At 30.8% G+C, this 17,002-nt stretch overlaps 1 protein-coding gene across 3 annotated transcripts in view; it reads right to left on the reverse strand.

The window, feature by feature from the left end:
* Nucleotides 1-17,002, reverse strand: part of aru (arouser) — a 34,245-nt gene that overhangs the window by 13,506 nt on the left and 3,737 nt on the right. The window contains exons 2-3 of one of the 3 annotated variants that reach the window (XM_071889653.1): nucleotides 12,377-12,450; nucleotides 7,743-7,923 (exon numbers count right to left, since the gene is read on the reverse strand). In XM_071889653.1, coding sequence (XP_071745754.1) covers nucleotides 7,743-7,821 — 79 coding nt within the window. In that variant the 5' untranslated portion in view covers nucleotides 7,822-7,923; nucleotides 12,377-12,450. Of the gene's footprint in view, nucleotides 1-7,742; nucleotides 7,924-9,005; nucleotides 9,247-12,376; nucleotides 12,451-17,002 lie in introns of those variants that run through there. The other 2 variants (XM_071889654.1, XM_040714282.2) reach the window with 2 other exon arrangements.

The raw sequence follows: 17,002 nt of genomic DNA on the forward strand, positions 1-17,002 counted from the left end.
TATTAAATACATTCATCAAGAAAGGAATTATTGCTTCAAGAACCTTTTTAAATGAGTTGTGTACAAGTTGTAACTTGTACAAGTCGCAATAAAAAAAATGAAATTAAGCATTTTCAAGGAAGATTATTTAATCTATTTGACATTTTGATGTTAAAAAACTAATTAATACGTAATCTGTGACACAATATATTAAGTTCAAATGATCACAGACATTACATTGAGGCAGTTGTTTGGTAAAGATGTTAATCAAATAAAAAATAGTTATCTTTTTAACTTTATGTTATTCGATCCCCGTATATAGAATTTAATTTTTCGAATAAATGAATTTTTAAATAATTAATATATGCATTTTTCTAAGCGAAAGTGATTTATACGCGCTTTTAATTTCCTAAAGAAAAGTTATGCCAAAAATTTACGATGTTCGATTTTTTTTCTTCCAGGTAATTTATCCTCCATACACGTTGCCATGTTCAAAAAGTAATCCTAATTATGAACAACTTTATCAAGAGAAATAAACTATATAAATCGAAAAAATAGTTATACTGCTTTTGCACTTTGAATTTAAATTCTCTGGATGGATGGAGTAGCCCAAGGAAGAAATTACAGCTTTCAGCAAGAGAGTGGTGCACCGACCCACACGTCCAAAAAAGTGCCGGATGTCTGGGCTACAAAATCTTCTCACTTTTGGAGCCCAGATTTTTGGACCTGAACCCATGGGATTTCTATCTTGGGGGGAGGGTAAAGCATGTAAAAAACAAAATGTGGTTCTAACCCTTCTAGTTCGTTCATTATAAGCCTTTAAATATTTTTTCAATTTATCTGAACCACCCTCTATATGTATTTTGACTTAATATGTATGTAGAATATAAAATGTCATAGGTCAAACCAGGAAAAGTATTTTTTTTCTTCTTAATTTGACAAATAATAATTCTTCTTTATAAATGTCAGAAAATGACGCAGTTACGTGACTTTACATGTTATGTATGTGCGTACGTAGGTATGTAATGTCTAGGAAGTAGTGAGTTAATGGTAGAGAGAAACCTTGTTTCTTTTCCTTCTTCTTTACTCTTTTGCATGTCTACATATAGAATTATGTTTATTTGGGAAGGCATTAAAATGGAAAATGTATGTATTTAGGGGAGGAAGGAAAAGTAGAATCTTTCTATGCATAATACAGTTTGTGTGTGTCTTTTATGGGTGTCACACTGTTGGGCCTAGGAGGCTGAAACTTTGCATGGGTGCCACTTTTGACCTTGGTAGTCGGCAATGCAGATTTCTCGGGAGAGAGGGAACGAGAAATTGGCGAAAATAACATTTTCTGTTGTTTTTTTGATGTGCAAAAAAAATTGCAAAAGGACGATGGATTATTGGATTTGTTGATAATATAAAGTTTGTAGAAGTTTGTCTGGAAATTCGCTTCCATATAAATGCGATACACAACAATTGATGTTTAACTGAAATATCTGTCATTTTCTGATTAATTTTTCATTTTTCTTCATTTATTCCCTTTTTTTCATCAAACGTAAATTTTCGATTTTTAAGAAGAAATAGCACAAATCGATGGATTTTGGCCATAAACTGAAAAGTTTCAATACAATAGTATTTTTAATTTTCAGAACATTTTATGACATAATTTTTGCAATATTTGCAAAAATGAACCAGATATCCAGTTTTATTTTTTCGACGACATTATTCTCCATAACTTTTTTGGTTATGGAAGTACGAAAAAAATCATGGTAGTTTTGTGCTCTCCTTTACAATGGCAATATTTTTTTTTCTGCAAAATTAGTTAGAAATTTTTTTCCCCATTTTATTCGCAAATTTCGATGTGGCATTTTTGTAACAAAAATAAAAGATGGACTTTAGAGATTTTTTTTTTTAATTTCAAAAACCCAGCCCCCCTTCCAAAAAAAAGTATCTATATATATATATAATCCTGCGAACGTCCCTGTATGTACATAATAGGAAAGGTTTAAAACTCAAGCCCATATTTTATATATGAGGAACAAACGTAAAATCGGTTATAATATTTCCCCCGCTTCAAAATTAAGTACTCTACGAATCCTAATACTGCTTTTCAGGTGATATGAGCATTGTTAATGTCGGCCATCTTTGGAGCCTATCAATCAAGTTTTATATGCCGATTAAGGAGAAGGGTGGATATCAAACTGGTACTAACAAATATAAGTACTTAAATCTTTACTGTCTATCAAAAATCTCTCCAACGTGTAGATCTATTAATCATACATATATCATACGCTGAAATGCTAATGTATGCTATTATATTTTACTAGGACGTACCTGTATTACATATTTTATTTCGAATTATTTTATTAATGCTTTAAATAACTCCAGAATTTAGTACAACTTGTCGATAGACAACATTAGAAGTTCTTCGATCTCTTTGGCAATTATAATTAGAAAAATCCCTCAACGATAATAAGACTCACTCGCTAATCCTCTTTCCCCCCTTTTTTAATTCGTATTCAATATACGTTCTCCCTTTTTCTATTAGTACAATAATTCATTTTTTGGATTTTTTTTTGTGCATATTCGAAAAGATAACCCATAGATTAAAAAAAATATATATATGAGACACGGGGAATCGATCTTGTTTATGAAAAAAATCAACTTATCAGTGAAAAAAAAAACTTGACCTCCGAAGCCCTGGAATCCGATCTGATCAGAATGAAACATAGCCCTAGTTACGTAACATAGAATTCTGAACAATTATTACTAGTCTGTATCTGTCTCCGTCTTTGAAATAAATACCCTAACCTATGTTTTTTTATGAAGGGGCCTACCATCATACTACTATGTATAATTCTATTACAGGAGATATAAATCATATTGTCTAGCCAATAAACTAATTATTTTTTTATTAGTTAGAAGAATATAGTTTCTTGCCCTTAATCGATCAAAAAATAAAAATTGTACAAATTTGGACAGTTCATAAGGATTATCTATCTATTTTATTCAAATATCTCTGTATATCATGGGCATCAAGAAATATTCAATGCAAGTATTAAGTCTTTATTTTTTTTATGCTTAAAATCATTTGATGAAGAATCATCAATATTTTTTGGAAGTGCGTTGATTTCATGCTCTTAAAAAGGTCAACTATGAGTCCTTAAAATGACGTCATCTTCAATTATGATGCAATTTGAAAAGTAGCTCGAACATTTTTTATATTTTTTAATTGAAATTTGTTTTAATATTCAAACTAAGTGACTGACTGTTTTTGCTGATACTATAAATATTTGAAAAGAATGATTTTCTTCATATAATAACACCTCTAAAGTTAAATTTTGCGATTTCTTGGGGAAAAAAAAACAACGTGATTTGAGCAATTGTTCGATGATGTAATACGTTTGCAATAGTAAAAGGTTACATGCCAGTTATTCACATTTAATGATCCATTGATTAATTACATTATGATATATTTTTAAATGCATCTTAAAAGTCGTCAAATTGCTCAAATCGAGCACTCAAAAACTCATAGTTAAAATGCTAATTTTGTTCCATATTCTACATTCTAATTATATTCGATCTCTTAAGCGTAGAGACCACATAGAAAAACTAATGACTCACAATAAGTTACCTACATATAATACAATATATAAGTATTATTTTTGATTGACATGAAGCATAGGTAGATAGACTGTATATATTTGAATTAATATATTCGACAATGTATTATTTAAATGTCATGTCACAAGATACTATGGGAATCAATTTATTATGTAATTCCCTCAATGTCTTGTACATGCATATGTAGTATGTCTAGAATAATATACTATACCATTTATTTATGTAGTAGAGAAATGAAAACCCCTCATATCAAACTACACTACATAATATTAGATATCCATATACATAGATTCGTCATATGAATGACACACCACGAAGAGATGTTAGTAGGAATCATTTGTAAATATATCTGTGATATCAGGGATCATTAGCAAGGGGTACATTAAATTGATTGCGCTAACCTTATGACAGCATACACAGCGGCGGAGGGGCACGACTTTCACAGGGGAGAGAGATCATTTGTATATTTTAACGTCACCATAAATATACAAATGTCTATTTTTAATAAGAAATATTAGCTACTCCTTAAGGGTACATCAAATTTTCTTTCAATTACATGCCTTTTCAGTATATTTTTTGTCACACCCAGGTGTCAGATTTTCATTTTTGTTTTTGTAAAAATAATTTGTCCTTTTTTTGGAAATTTTATTTACTTCTGTTTTTTTTTAACTCACCCCCCATTCATTGCCCTATAAAATATTATCCACTGGAGGGCTATGTCCCCCCTACCACTGGCCAACCATATCATATTTCACAATGGTTTTGTTGAATGCGCGATTTGAGCAATTTGACGACTTTTAGGATTAAAAAACTTCATGGATAGAATTAATGATAAATAGTAATGTAATTAGTCAATGGATAATTAAATGGGGGGGATATCTGACGACGTGTAACCTTTTAATATTGCAAATTTATTAGGTCATTAAATTATTGCTCGAATAATGTTTTGTTTTTTTAGAAATTGCAAATTCTACTTTAAAGATGTTATCATATGAGTAAAATCCTTTTTTTGTGTATTTATAACATCAGCAAGAGCTCCAAAATTTCAATGAAAAAATATTAAAAAATTTGGATCCTATTTTCAAAAAAAATAAATAATAATAATAATGATTCTAATTTCAAAAAATCCGAAAATTCTGACTCCTCATTAACATTATACTTATTGGACTAAGCATTAGGGGGCTCCAAATTATCAAATATTTAATAATTATTATATTAATCATTTTAGAGATAAATAATTAGGAAATTAACCCAGTATTTTGAAATATGTACGTCACTAAGCTGAATACAAACACTCAGCCTTAGTAATAAAGATAATCGAGTACGGAAGAAAAACTTTAGATAAGCAAAATAACATTGCAAAGGCACTTCGTAAAACCTTCCAGAAGTTAGTTGTGGGTTCAGAAGTAATTTCCCGAAAAGTAAAAGAACCTCTATATTCTCTAACGAGTTATTATCTGAGTATATTAGGAAAAACTTTAATGATAATAAGGCTTCTGGTCCAGATGGGATTGGAGGACAGATATTTACGACATGCAGAGAAGAGATCGTCCCGTATTTATATAAAATGGGAAACTTTATGGAAAAAAAGAGGTATCTGCCGGAATCTATAACTGTAAGACGAATTGCTTTAATCCCCAAAAAGGGAGATGGCTTCAACCTTGACAATTGGAGTCCAATCACTATACTAAACGAAACATAATGAATACTTTCAGGAGTTAGAGCAAGTCAGATTGAACATATTTTAAATAAAAAGATAGGCCCAGAGCAAAAAGGGTTTCTAAAAGGAAAAAAAATATCTGACATTTCCCGGAATATTCAGACAGCAATTGAAGCAGAGGATAGGAACAAGCGTTTTGGAGCTATTATTGCGATAGATTTTTCAAAAGCCTTCGATTCCCTTTCTCATTCTCACATTTTGAGATCGGTGAAAAAACTACTACCAAGCCGTATTTTTTAACCCTGTCAGGACATTGCTAGCTATGGGATCATCGACAGTTACTGTTGGAGGTAAAAAAAAGCAGACCGATTTACTTGAGTAAAAGTTGTCGGCAGGGTTGTCCTTCAGCCCCCTGCTCTTTGTTGCTGTAATAGAAGAGCTAAAAACTGCCATGACAAAAATATATCGAGGATTCGGTGTAAATTTTGGAAATATTAAATATCTTATAGATCTTTATGCCGAGGATATTACCGTGATGATAGAAGCGAACTCGGAAGTTCAATTGCAAAGAAGAATAGAAATTATCTTATCTTATTTTACAACGTTCGAAAAAAGTAGGGATTGAAAATCAATAAATCAAAGACTGCAATTCTCCCGGTTGGCTTATGGCATCCGGGAAAAGGTTTGAAAATTTCAAATTGTTCTACCAAAGAAATGATAACTGTTTTAGGCATTCAATGGGTGGGTTTTGGTCCCTCAGAATTAAATTGGCTGGAACTAAAAACGAGATTCAATAATTTTATCAAAGACTGGTGCATTATTGGCGAGGGATGCCATATTGGAGGGAAAATAATGGTTAGAGAATCTTTTTCATCAGAATTACATTTTGCTTTAAAGAGACCAAGAAATCGATTGCGTGGGGGAAATCTTTTGTGGACATAATCACAAAAATTTATTCGGAAGTTTTTGTGTATATAACGAAGAATCCCAACATGGAGTGGAGATATGTGATAACATCAAGTCCATACTATGAATATGTTATACTTGGAACTAATCTTATAAATGGATATGTAGACGACTTTTCCCCTATACTTGCTACAACACAAAGGGTTCTTTGGAAAGCGACTCCCACTTACGATTGTGGAACGACTTTGCATATAATTCATAAGAATCTTTTTAAGAATTTACGTGACCCTATGTCTTTGGAATGTGAACAACTTACAAAAAATCAGGTAATAGTACATGATATTGGTGTTCACTCTGGTTTTTTTTACCGGGAAGTTTAAATTTCCTCTCATTAAACATGCCAAGCTACACAATGTCCCCGTTCCTTGGCATTTGAAAATAAAATTTTCTAATTCAAAAGAGATCTCTGTGTCGTCAAATTGTGATGGATGGATTAGGGAACTAAATTTATCTCGTAATTGGATACATAGGATTATGTCTTCGACTTCCCGAATTGCTGATGGAAGAAAATTCACAGCTCAATTTCAGATAGCCATAGGAATTTTGTTTTTCAACACTCCATGTAAAGATTGTGGTTAACTATTCAATACAATTAGACACACTTTTTCGGAATGTCCACGATTACATATTCTGAGATCATTTATTTGTTTAAGCCTGAAGGGTCTGGAGGACAATAAGGTTAATATAATAACGGCGATAATTCTGTTCGGCATGTCATCAAAAACAAAAGAAAGTACTCCTAAAGCTAGGTCGATAGGAAATGCTTCATTAAATGTAAAGAGTTACCCAGCTAAGAATATAACTGTTTTAATTTCGGCGGTGGCAAGATATGGAGTGTTCGAGTTGAAGATAACTAGGACGATCGAGGGTACTTGGGACTGGGCCCCTGATATCATTAGATATAATTCATGAAACGCATCAAGACATTTTCGGACTTTGCAGAAGATACTCAAACTTTTTAGAAGGAGCAAAAAAAAAACGAACTAGTTGTTGGATTGAAAGCAAATTTGCTATTAATATTTTATGTTTGTATTTTATTGATTTTAGATGCTAATATTTTTAATTTAGATATATGAATATTTAATGTTTGAAGGCCTTAATCTGGTGAAGAAAATTTAAACTATAATCTCTAATGATATTTTTTTTAAATGCATATTCACCCTATAATTTTAATTTTTTATAAATTATTTTCTGTCTAAATAAAGGTTAAAAAAAATATCTACATTTTTAACCCTTAAATACATTTTGTGACACATAATCAACATACCAAAAAAAAAAAAACCTTCTATATATAATTTTTTAACTAAAACTTTTTTTACATCTGAAACAATTCTGTTGGTATGTGTGAGTAGATTTTAGTATAATTTTGAATCATAAAACACACTAAGTAGATAATTATTTATTAGTAATTAATATGAAACATTTATTACTTGATAAAATTATTTTCCGCCCCCACCCCCGGCCAAAAAAACCTTTCAAGTCTTAAAAATCTATACATGAGTTAAACAATAAATATGATTTTTACCTGGTTCGTTGGAAGCCATACTGTTTCTGTCTGAATTGCTGGAACCTGATCGAGAGTCTCTGGATCGAGATGGCATCATTCTAACTTCTATCTTTTTAAATATTTTTTTTTCTTATTTTAATCGAAGATTTGTTGAAGATTCATAGCCATTCAACTCGATTTCACGGAGGGGATTTTCTTTCTGAAATGAAGGGATGAAATAAGTGAATTGTAATACAAAAATAATAATTTAGATGTAAAAGTCGTTAAAAATAAATTATAAATAATATATCCATGCAATGTTATTCTCTCACACATTTCACATATTTTGTGGTCAAGAGTACTTCTGCAGATGAAATAATGATACATAGATAGGTAGGTGCAGAGACTTTGCTTCCTGGTTGGCTATTTATCAACTACAAATAGTAGGTACTAATATGTATATTCCTGTTATAAACATGATCATTAAGTATTTAAACAGTTACATTATAGAACATTTAATTAAAACTGTTGCTCCATCATTTGTTCTCATATTAAACATAATATATTATGTTTTGCAAGGCCGTAATCTCCAGAGAGGAAGGAGGGGCTAGACGACATTAATCTTTTCTAGCAGTAAAAATTATCGGCATATTAATAGCGAGTCATCAGGAGCAGCGTCCGTAGGGGGTTTACTGGAGAGGATGTAGACCCCGCAAAAAAGAAAAAATATATACATATATATGAAATTTTTGCTTTTTACTAGAAAATGTCTTCTTTGAAATTTAATATGATTTTTCAAAAAATATTAACCAAAAATTTAATTTTTACAATTTTTTCCAAAAAATTTAATTTTCTGAAAATAATTATGAATTTTAGAAATTTTTCTCAAAAATTTTTATATTTGAAATATAATTTTTTGAGAAATGATGTGGATTTTTGATTCTTTTTGCAAAAAAATTTAATTTTTGTTGTGAATAGCTGTGAATTTTTTTGAAATTTTATCCAAAAAATTTCATTAGAGTATATTAAGATTTAATCATATTAATATTACTAATCGGAGAAATTCAATATAAAAAACTTTTTTAGGAGCTTGCTCTGACCAGAAGGTTTTGACTATGAAGTGTAATTATATAAAATAATATAGAATAATGAACAATACGTGTAAAATTGTATTACTTCTACAATATCTATAATTCATCATTACTGAGTAAGTTTTGAATTTTAATAAGTCAAATCAAATTATTTGAAAATAATCAAGAATTATTGATATTATAGTATTTTATTGTAAATTTTGTGACTAACTTTTTGAGAAGAAGTGGTCTGTTGCAACCGTTCTGCCTTGTAACTGTCTCCCCTATTTCTCAAAGATGAACGTACAAAATAAATATATACATAAGAAATGTACATGTAAAAACTTATAAATATAATCATAGGAAAAAGAAAATGAAAAAGAGAGACATTAACTTTCTCCTAGGAATTCTTCTTTATCCTATCGTCTTATCTTTTACAAGAGTGTAGATACATAAAGAGACAGATTCATGATTAAACATGTTTAACAAATGGATATAGAATGATGGATGTCATAATCAAATAATGATAAGTGATTTTTTTCATTCATTTTTATAGTATGTATTATTGTTTTATTGCAAGTCTCAAGAATAAATAATAAATAAATGAAATCATGCTTTCAAATCCTTGATGATTATTGTTTATTTATCAGTTTGGTTTGTTGTAATATGGCGGTTGACAAAAGCATGAAAAGAAACACGGAAAATCTTCTTTTCCTTGTGTGTAGCTCGGAAAACGCCTTCATTATAACATAAATAAGATAATAACGTAACGTTATCTAGTCTTTGACATGAGTTCTTTTATCTGAACATTCACCGACTTTTACACCATGAATTATGTTGTATACATAAATGATTATTCGATGAAGCATTTACACATGTATAGGTACTGCCTCTACCGTGAAGAAATCTCAACAAAGTCTAGGACCGTAGGATTGACTTATCGATACTTAAGACTGAAGAATTAGAAAAAAGACGGATTAGGAACAGAGTTCCAACGCTAACCAATCCAATCCAACGCTATATATAAGATATAATTACATATATGTTCATATAATTCATCTAGGGGAGCAGAGGGAACCTTGGTTTTTCGTTTAACCCACTTTAGTAACCCCTATCCTATAGAACCACCATCTAAAATGCATGATCCCGAAGAATATGTGAAAAACCTGAATCTGACAAAAAAAGAACAAAAAACAAAAAAAAACATTACTTTATCAGAAAAGGATTTGCCAATCTTTAACAGAAACAAGCCTATGTACATATAATTAGATTATGAAGTTCTCAAACCGGACTAAGAGACACAACTCAACACTTTGGTATTCTGTAGTATTAATGTGCATGCAAAGGAGTCAACCCGACGTTGTTCAAATAATAAACCCATGAAATATGTAGTATTTTGATCTTGAAAATATGTATAAGTATAGCTAAACATTGCATATATTATGTTATTTTCATAAGTAACCTTGAAATGAATTGCATAAATTTTCATACATTTTCATAAGTCACGACCTCCGCATGCTCTACTCTACTGTGTTGTTGCTATTTTAATGATGAGGAAAAAACAATTTTATTTCTTTTCTAGACTCGAAATATAATATGTAGCATCAGGGAGGATATATTTCAATTAAAACTACGTAAAATTGCAAGAGTATTTGCATCCTTATGCGCGCATGGTATCACAAGGATAATGGAGTGTGACTTCTATTTCCTTATTCCTCGATGGAATTCATAATGCGAAATAATGGAACTGGAGATCGACCACGAAATCTGTGAAGTGGGGATTCCATAAAAAATCAAAACGTCCTAAATCGTAAGGATCTGTATGAACTGTACACAAAAGCCCTCTGAATGACGTTTTTATAAATCAATCTTCACCAATTTTTATAAGAACAATAAATTATATCTAATTTAATTAGGGCTAAATCACATGATAAATATACTTAAAGTTTTACACTTTCTAAAAGGACCTTTAACATTCAAGAAGCTTTTCAAGGACTGATATCATAATATTCGTATTTGAGATGGCTAACAGCTAGGATGCGACAAGGATGTGTCATGTGCATAATTAATGAGACTAAATTGATTGCTCAACAATCTGGTCTTATCTTGGTCTCGACCCTCAAAAGTATTTTTGTTCTTGGTATCGATCTCCCAAATTATAGATCTTTCCTTGGTGTAAGATGGTCTTGCATCAGAGCTATAATACTCGAGTATTTTCTTTATAGACTTGGACTCTGTACCACGAGGACTGAGACTTGATTCGGACACGAATCCATTTTAACACATAATTGTGCAATCATCTGCCCAATTAGGGATCAAAGATATATATAAATAGATCTAATTTTAGCATCGATATTTCAGGAGCATGTCTAGACTCTAGCATTTTGTACATGCATATGAATAATGTCCTACTTAACTATTCAAAGGACAAATGCCGCGTCTTCTTTTCCTTCTTGTCCGAGACAACAAGTGATTAATTAATGAAATATTCCTCGGGGTTTTTAATTTATGCCTACGGAGGTGGTCCGAAAAGTTTCCAAACTCAACGTGAGGAGGGCAGTACAGGTAAATAAAAGCTAGTCACATCTATCTAGCAAAAGTTTCAGCCTTTTTGGACGTGCAATTGTTATGCAACTGTCGTTTGAGTGATTTTTTTTTCAGCATAGTCTCATTGTAACTCTACACACTTCTCCCAGCAAAGTTACAGACAGGATAGGCTACAGAGAGGGTAGCATCCCTGGGAGAAGTGTGGAGAGTTAGAAGGAGCCTATGTTGACAAATAAAATAAAATGAGAATTTTTTTCAGCTAAAACATTGATATCAACTCACTCAAACAACTGTTACATTACAACTGTGAGTCCATAATGGCTAAAACTTTTTGAGTCACATTCAACAAATGCCAGATAGATGTGACTAGCTTTTATTTACGAGTGCTGCCATCTTCACGTTGAGGTTGGAAACTTTTCAGTTCACCCTCATATGTCCTTACTTGATACGGAGTTTATATCCCTCCGTTCATAGCAGAAATTAAGTAATCTAATTAAACGTCATGACAGCAAACTCTTATAAAAAATTCTTTAAATTTTCAGGGTTGCCACGTTGATTTTCAGATGGGGAGGTGGGTTACATGTCCAAAAGGCTTAGAATTTACAACACCAACACTAAATACCCATGAACCAATAATTGAACGACGTATTTCCTTTCAAAAGGAATTACCAACCAAATTGGGGTGATATTCAATTTTAACTCTTTTCTTGTACATACGTACCAAGCGAGGAATCAACCTAGGCAAGGGATTATTATCTATGTAGTAGGTATAATAATGAATGTTTTAATGATTACATCTCTATACAACTATTGTACACATTATTTGTATGTAGTTCTTGAGAAGCTATTAGATGAATGGATAAGTATTTCATACAGTTTGTGATGATCAAAGTAATCAGGAAATAATTTAATGTGTAATAGCAAAGAATGATTGTCACAAATAATGCCTGTAAGTAGGGGACTACTACCACTAAAAGGATAATATTTGAAAAACTTGTGTAAACATTATTAAAATAATATTAACCATGTAAAGGCCGAGAAGGGAGAAGTACATACATAAGTGTAAGATGATGACGATTCTTCTTCTACTCATCCTTGATTCTCCTACGTACATACTCCTTCTTCTACAACTACAAAAAAGAGGGAAGAAGAATACAGGAAAGGAACTTAGACATAATATAATACTGTACTTGACATTGAAAATCAATTACATACAGGGTTGAACATATCTAGTGGTACACATTTTAATATTTTCAATCTGGAATGACATTGCTGCAAAATCACAGAGGAGGAGGACAAGGCATCTTATCACTGAGCAGAGCAAGCTGAGAAAGAGCAAAGAAGATTCTTAATTTTCTAAAGGCCAACAAAACTTCGACAAAGTTTTGCTCTTTTCTGATGAAAAAAAAATTCACAGATGATGCCATTATGAATAAGCAGAACAGCTGCTATATCACAACCAAACATCCAGACAATGTCTCAGTTTCAGTGAGACATGTCTTCAGAACAAAAAATCCAGTGGTCAAAACAGGTGTATTCTGCCCTCCCATTTTTTGTGGAGAGGAAGGAGCAGCTCAATACAGATGCTTACATGGAACTTCTGGATAAGAAAATACTACTTTGGGCCAGAGAAAAGTTCAGAAACAGTCCCTCCAGGCCACCGTATGCGGATGCCCCTGAATGGCAAAATGTAGTCTCTAACTAGGAAATCCCTCAGCTAATGAGTTCTCCTTTTCCATAATTGAATGAGAAAGAACAATTAAATAGAATCCCCTCTACCTACCACCAAAAAGTTCCAAAAGTCACATCATATTGTGACTTAAAAAGAATTATTCTTTTATTATTTAAATACATAACTTTTGTATAGAGGAACTCCTCACTTTAAGAAATATTTTACCCTTCAATTCATTAACATAAGTCATTATTATAGCCCTTATATAAATACCTAAAAAAATATATAATGAATTCATTACCTACTCATTATTATACATAAATAGGTACTACAATATATTATTATTAAGTAAAGGAAATCCGAAGCCGGAACGATCATCGACCACAACACCAGTAATATAACTTAATGAGTAATATAAAAATATAAACGATATTACGTCACAAACGACCTATCCTATTATTTAATTATTATTTGTTATTATATATATAAATTTAGCTGAAAAAACGGATTTAAAATTATTTAACTGGTTGGAATTAGGGGCTTGTTTTAGGGTGAGTGGAGTGTGGAGTAAATATGAATAGAGATGAAATCGTGTGGATAATGAGTCTCTAAAAAAAATTAACCGAAAATCAACATGGTAACCCTGACAATTTGAAGAATGTTTTGAAGGGGAGAAATAATAATGCTGATGACGTTTCATTAGATCAAATAAAATCAGCTGTGACAAGAGAGGATGGAGAAAAGGATATAAACAAGGACATTTGCTAGAATTACTCCGATGTCGATCCCCAATTCTACTGAGTCCAAAAAGGACTTATAATTATACCTCCGCAACAAATCCTCAGGGTCTTTTATGAGCACACACGAAGGTTCAAACAGGTATTGAATATAATTGAATCTATTTAGGAAAGGATTTTCACTACACAGGAATTAAATAATAATGACAACTTCACACGTTTACATCACAAAATATTAATGTGCGGGGACCTTTTCTTCCCTTCATTATTTTTTTATATATAATAATAAGAAATATATAATTTTCTTTTATGTTAAATAATTTAACTAATTTTAAAACATTTTCTCTAAGAAAATATATAAATTATGCATGTCTCATGGAATGACGTTATTTTTAGGAAATAATATTTGATCTTTTTCTTTAAAGGTAAATCCGTTTCAACATTGTTTGATAATAAAACTAAAATTGTTAATATCAAAATTGTGACAACCAAAAATAACTGACACAAAAGCTTATATTTTTGAGAAATTTATCATCAAGGGTATAGTAAACCAACACACACTATAGTAGTCACAGGCCTGATAATTTTTTTTTTTAATTACAACTTGGGGCCAAAATAAAGAGCAGTTTTGAAGAAAATATTCCTCTCCTAAAACAGGCCCTGGTTCGATAGGTAAGGATATTAATATACAAAGGTGAAAATCCAGTGTGGATTGTGTATGTTTAAAAAAAAAATCAACATGGTAACCCTAAAAATTAGAAATTGTTTTGGAAGAGAGAAAGAATAATTGTCATGACGTTTCATTAGATCAGCTATGACAAGTGAGGAAGGACAAAGGATAAAAACAAGGACATTTGCTAGAATTACTCCGATATCGATCCCCAATTCTACTCTGAGTCTAACAAGGACTTACAATTATAACTCAGCAACAAATCGTTAGAGTTATGCTCCGTCTTTTATGAGCACACACAAAGGTTCAAACAGGTTTTGAATATATAATTGCATCTATTTAGGAAAGGATTTTCACTACTCAGTCATTAAATAATAATGAACACTGCTAAGGAAAAGAAAAAAACTGACCGCATTTATATCATTTTGATATGGAACGACTTATTTCAATGCACAACGTTCTTAGAGAATGAAATATATATTATAACATATATATGGACTTTAAAGAAGATTCCTAGGTCAGATGGAGTAAACTTAATACTATAATGTTTAATGATACTTAATCAGTGCAACTCCATCTGACCAATTAAAGAAGCCTTAAAAAAAAGATATTGATGATGTCGTCAAATGAAAACCTTAACAATTGTAGTAATAGTAGAGGTGGTCTCTCGAGACTTGCAACTCAACTTGGACTTGAGTCCATATTTAATAAGGCTGACAATCGACTTAATCCCAAGATCAAAGCCTTGACTTGTTCTTGGAATCTAGTTTATACTGAAATGGAAAAAAACCTTCACACTATGGTATCTATATTGTAATTACGGATTTGAAATTAACTCAAAAGAAATCTGAGGACTGGAATTGTAATCGATGAATATCTTGAAGGACTTGGACTTGTGAGCAAAGACTCAAATTGAGCTTGGAGTATAAAAACTTTTTCCTACCTCTGAGTAATAGTTATAGTCCTAGAGATAAGCAATTGCCCAACCACTTCAGGGAAACCAAACAATATTCAGGGAATTAAAGTGTTTTTATTATTTTTGAAAGCCCAAAAATAAAACTAATGTATTCAAATTAAAAATAAAATAAACGTGAAGAAAGAAAATGTTATCAATAAAAAAATGTCCTTTTAAAAAAGTTCATGAAATAAATGTCTTTGTTGAAAAGTTATTAAATTTCAATTCTTTTTAGTTCAAAATTTGTATTGAATTAGCTATTAATATTTGAATTAATTTAAATTGTCTCCAAAAAAAATAATCATATCTTACAATTATGCAGAGCCTTCCCAATACCAAAACTGATTACGGCACTGCCAATGGTAATAATACCATATAAAACAAAATTAGGTACCTCCTTACACGTAGATAATCCTCATCAATATGCTCACAACTACTTATAAGGATAAAAATAAAAACTTTCACATATAAAATATCATGGCTAAAACGTGACATTTCAATCACTTCTCTTCTAAGGATAACAACTGCAAAAACTTATTATTATTTAAATAATTATATATGTCGTTAAACTCAATAGATGGCATCAAGGTAAAGTGATATTCAAAAATGCAAGAAAAAGAGTATAGAGCGTTTTCACCAGTGTTGTAAATATTCCAAATTTTTGGGTCCAGTTTAGTTTTAGGGTCGGTCCTATTTGTCCTTAGAAGCGATCTGTTCAACTGTTGGTCCTTGATTTTTTCCGTAAACCTCGGTTATTGAACATCCTATTTTTTCGTAGTTAATAAACTGGGGTAAAAAGTGACCACAAATATTTAACAAACTCGTACGTCTCAATTAAAATGCTCAAAAACTTATATTTTTAAAAATTAATTTTAATAACAAAATTAAATTTGTGCTTATCATAGTTAAATTTTTGTTATATTGATTTAACTAATAATTATTTTTGAAGGAATTATCAATATTGAAAATTTACTCATTAATTTTGATGAAGTTGAGTGTGATATAGAGTTTAACAGATTCATCTATATTAAATTAGTAGCAACTCATATAATTTAAATTTAAAAAAAAGGAAATATGAAAAGAAAGTGTACGTTTTAAAAGTAAATAGATTAATCAAATTCACTAGACTAAAAATAGCAAAATTTAGGAATATTTTCAAGAAAATACATTTTCATAACAAAAAAATGCAAAAATTATAAATGACTTTTTAGGATCATACTAAAAAGTTTTAGAAACAAAATCTATTTTAATAAGATTTGAAGTCATTTTCAAAAATTTTGGGGTACAGAAAAGTTACTGCGAATGCCCTCGATTAAAGGTTTAAGTCCTTTTATTTGCTAATCCTATTTTGACATTCAAATACACGGCCTTTTCCCTTTATTTTAGTGAAAAGGGGGTTTTAACTCTTATAAGATTTGTTTGTTCATGCTCTCAAAATGACCAACATCAACAACACTGAGATACTGTAAAAGCTCTGTATATTAATGGCACGTACTAGTATTTTTTTTTTTTTTTTTTTTCTTACTCGATTTAACAATTTACTTTTGGTCTGATTAATAAGCAAAATATTATTATTTATGCTTTATTTTAACCACTTCCTTTTATTAGTGGATTCACGCATTTTTATCGATTTAATTATTGGATATCC

This window comes from Lepeophtheirus salmonis, chromosome 6, assembly GCF_016086655.4.
Source record: "Lepeophtheirus salmonis chromosome 6, UVic_Lsal_1.4, whole genome shotgun sequence".
Lineage (NCBI taxonomy): Eukaryota > Metazoa > Arthropoda > Copepoda > Siphonostomatoida > Caligidae > Lepeophtheirus > Lepeophtheirus salmonis.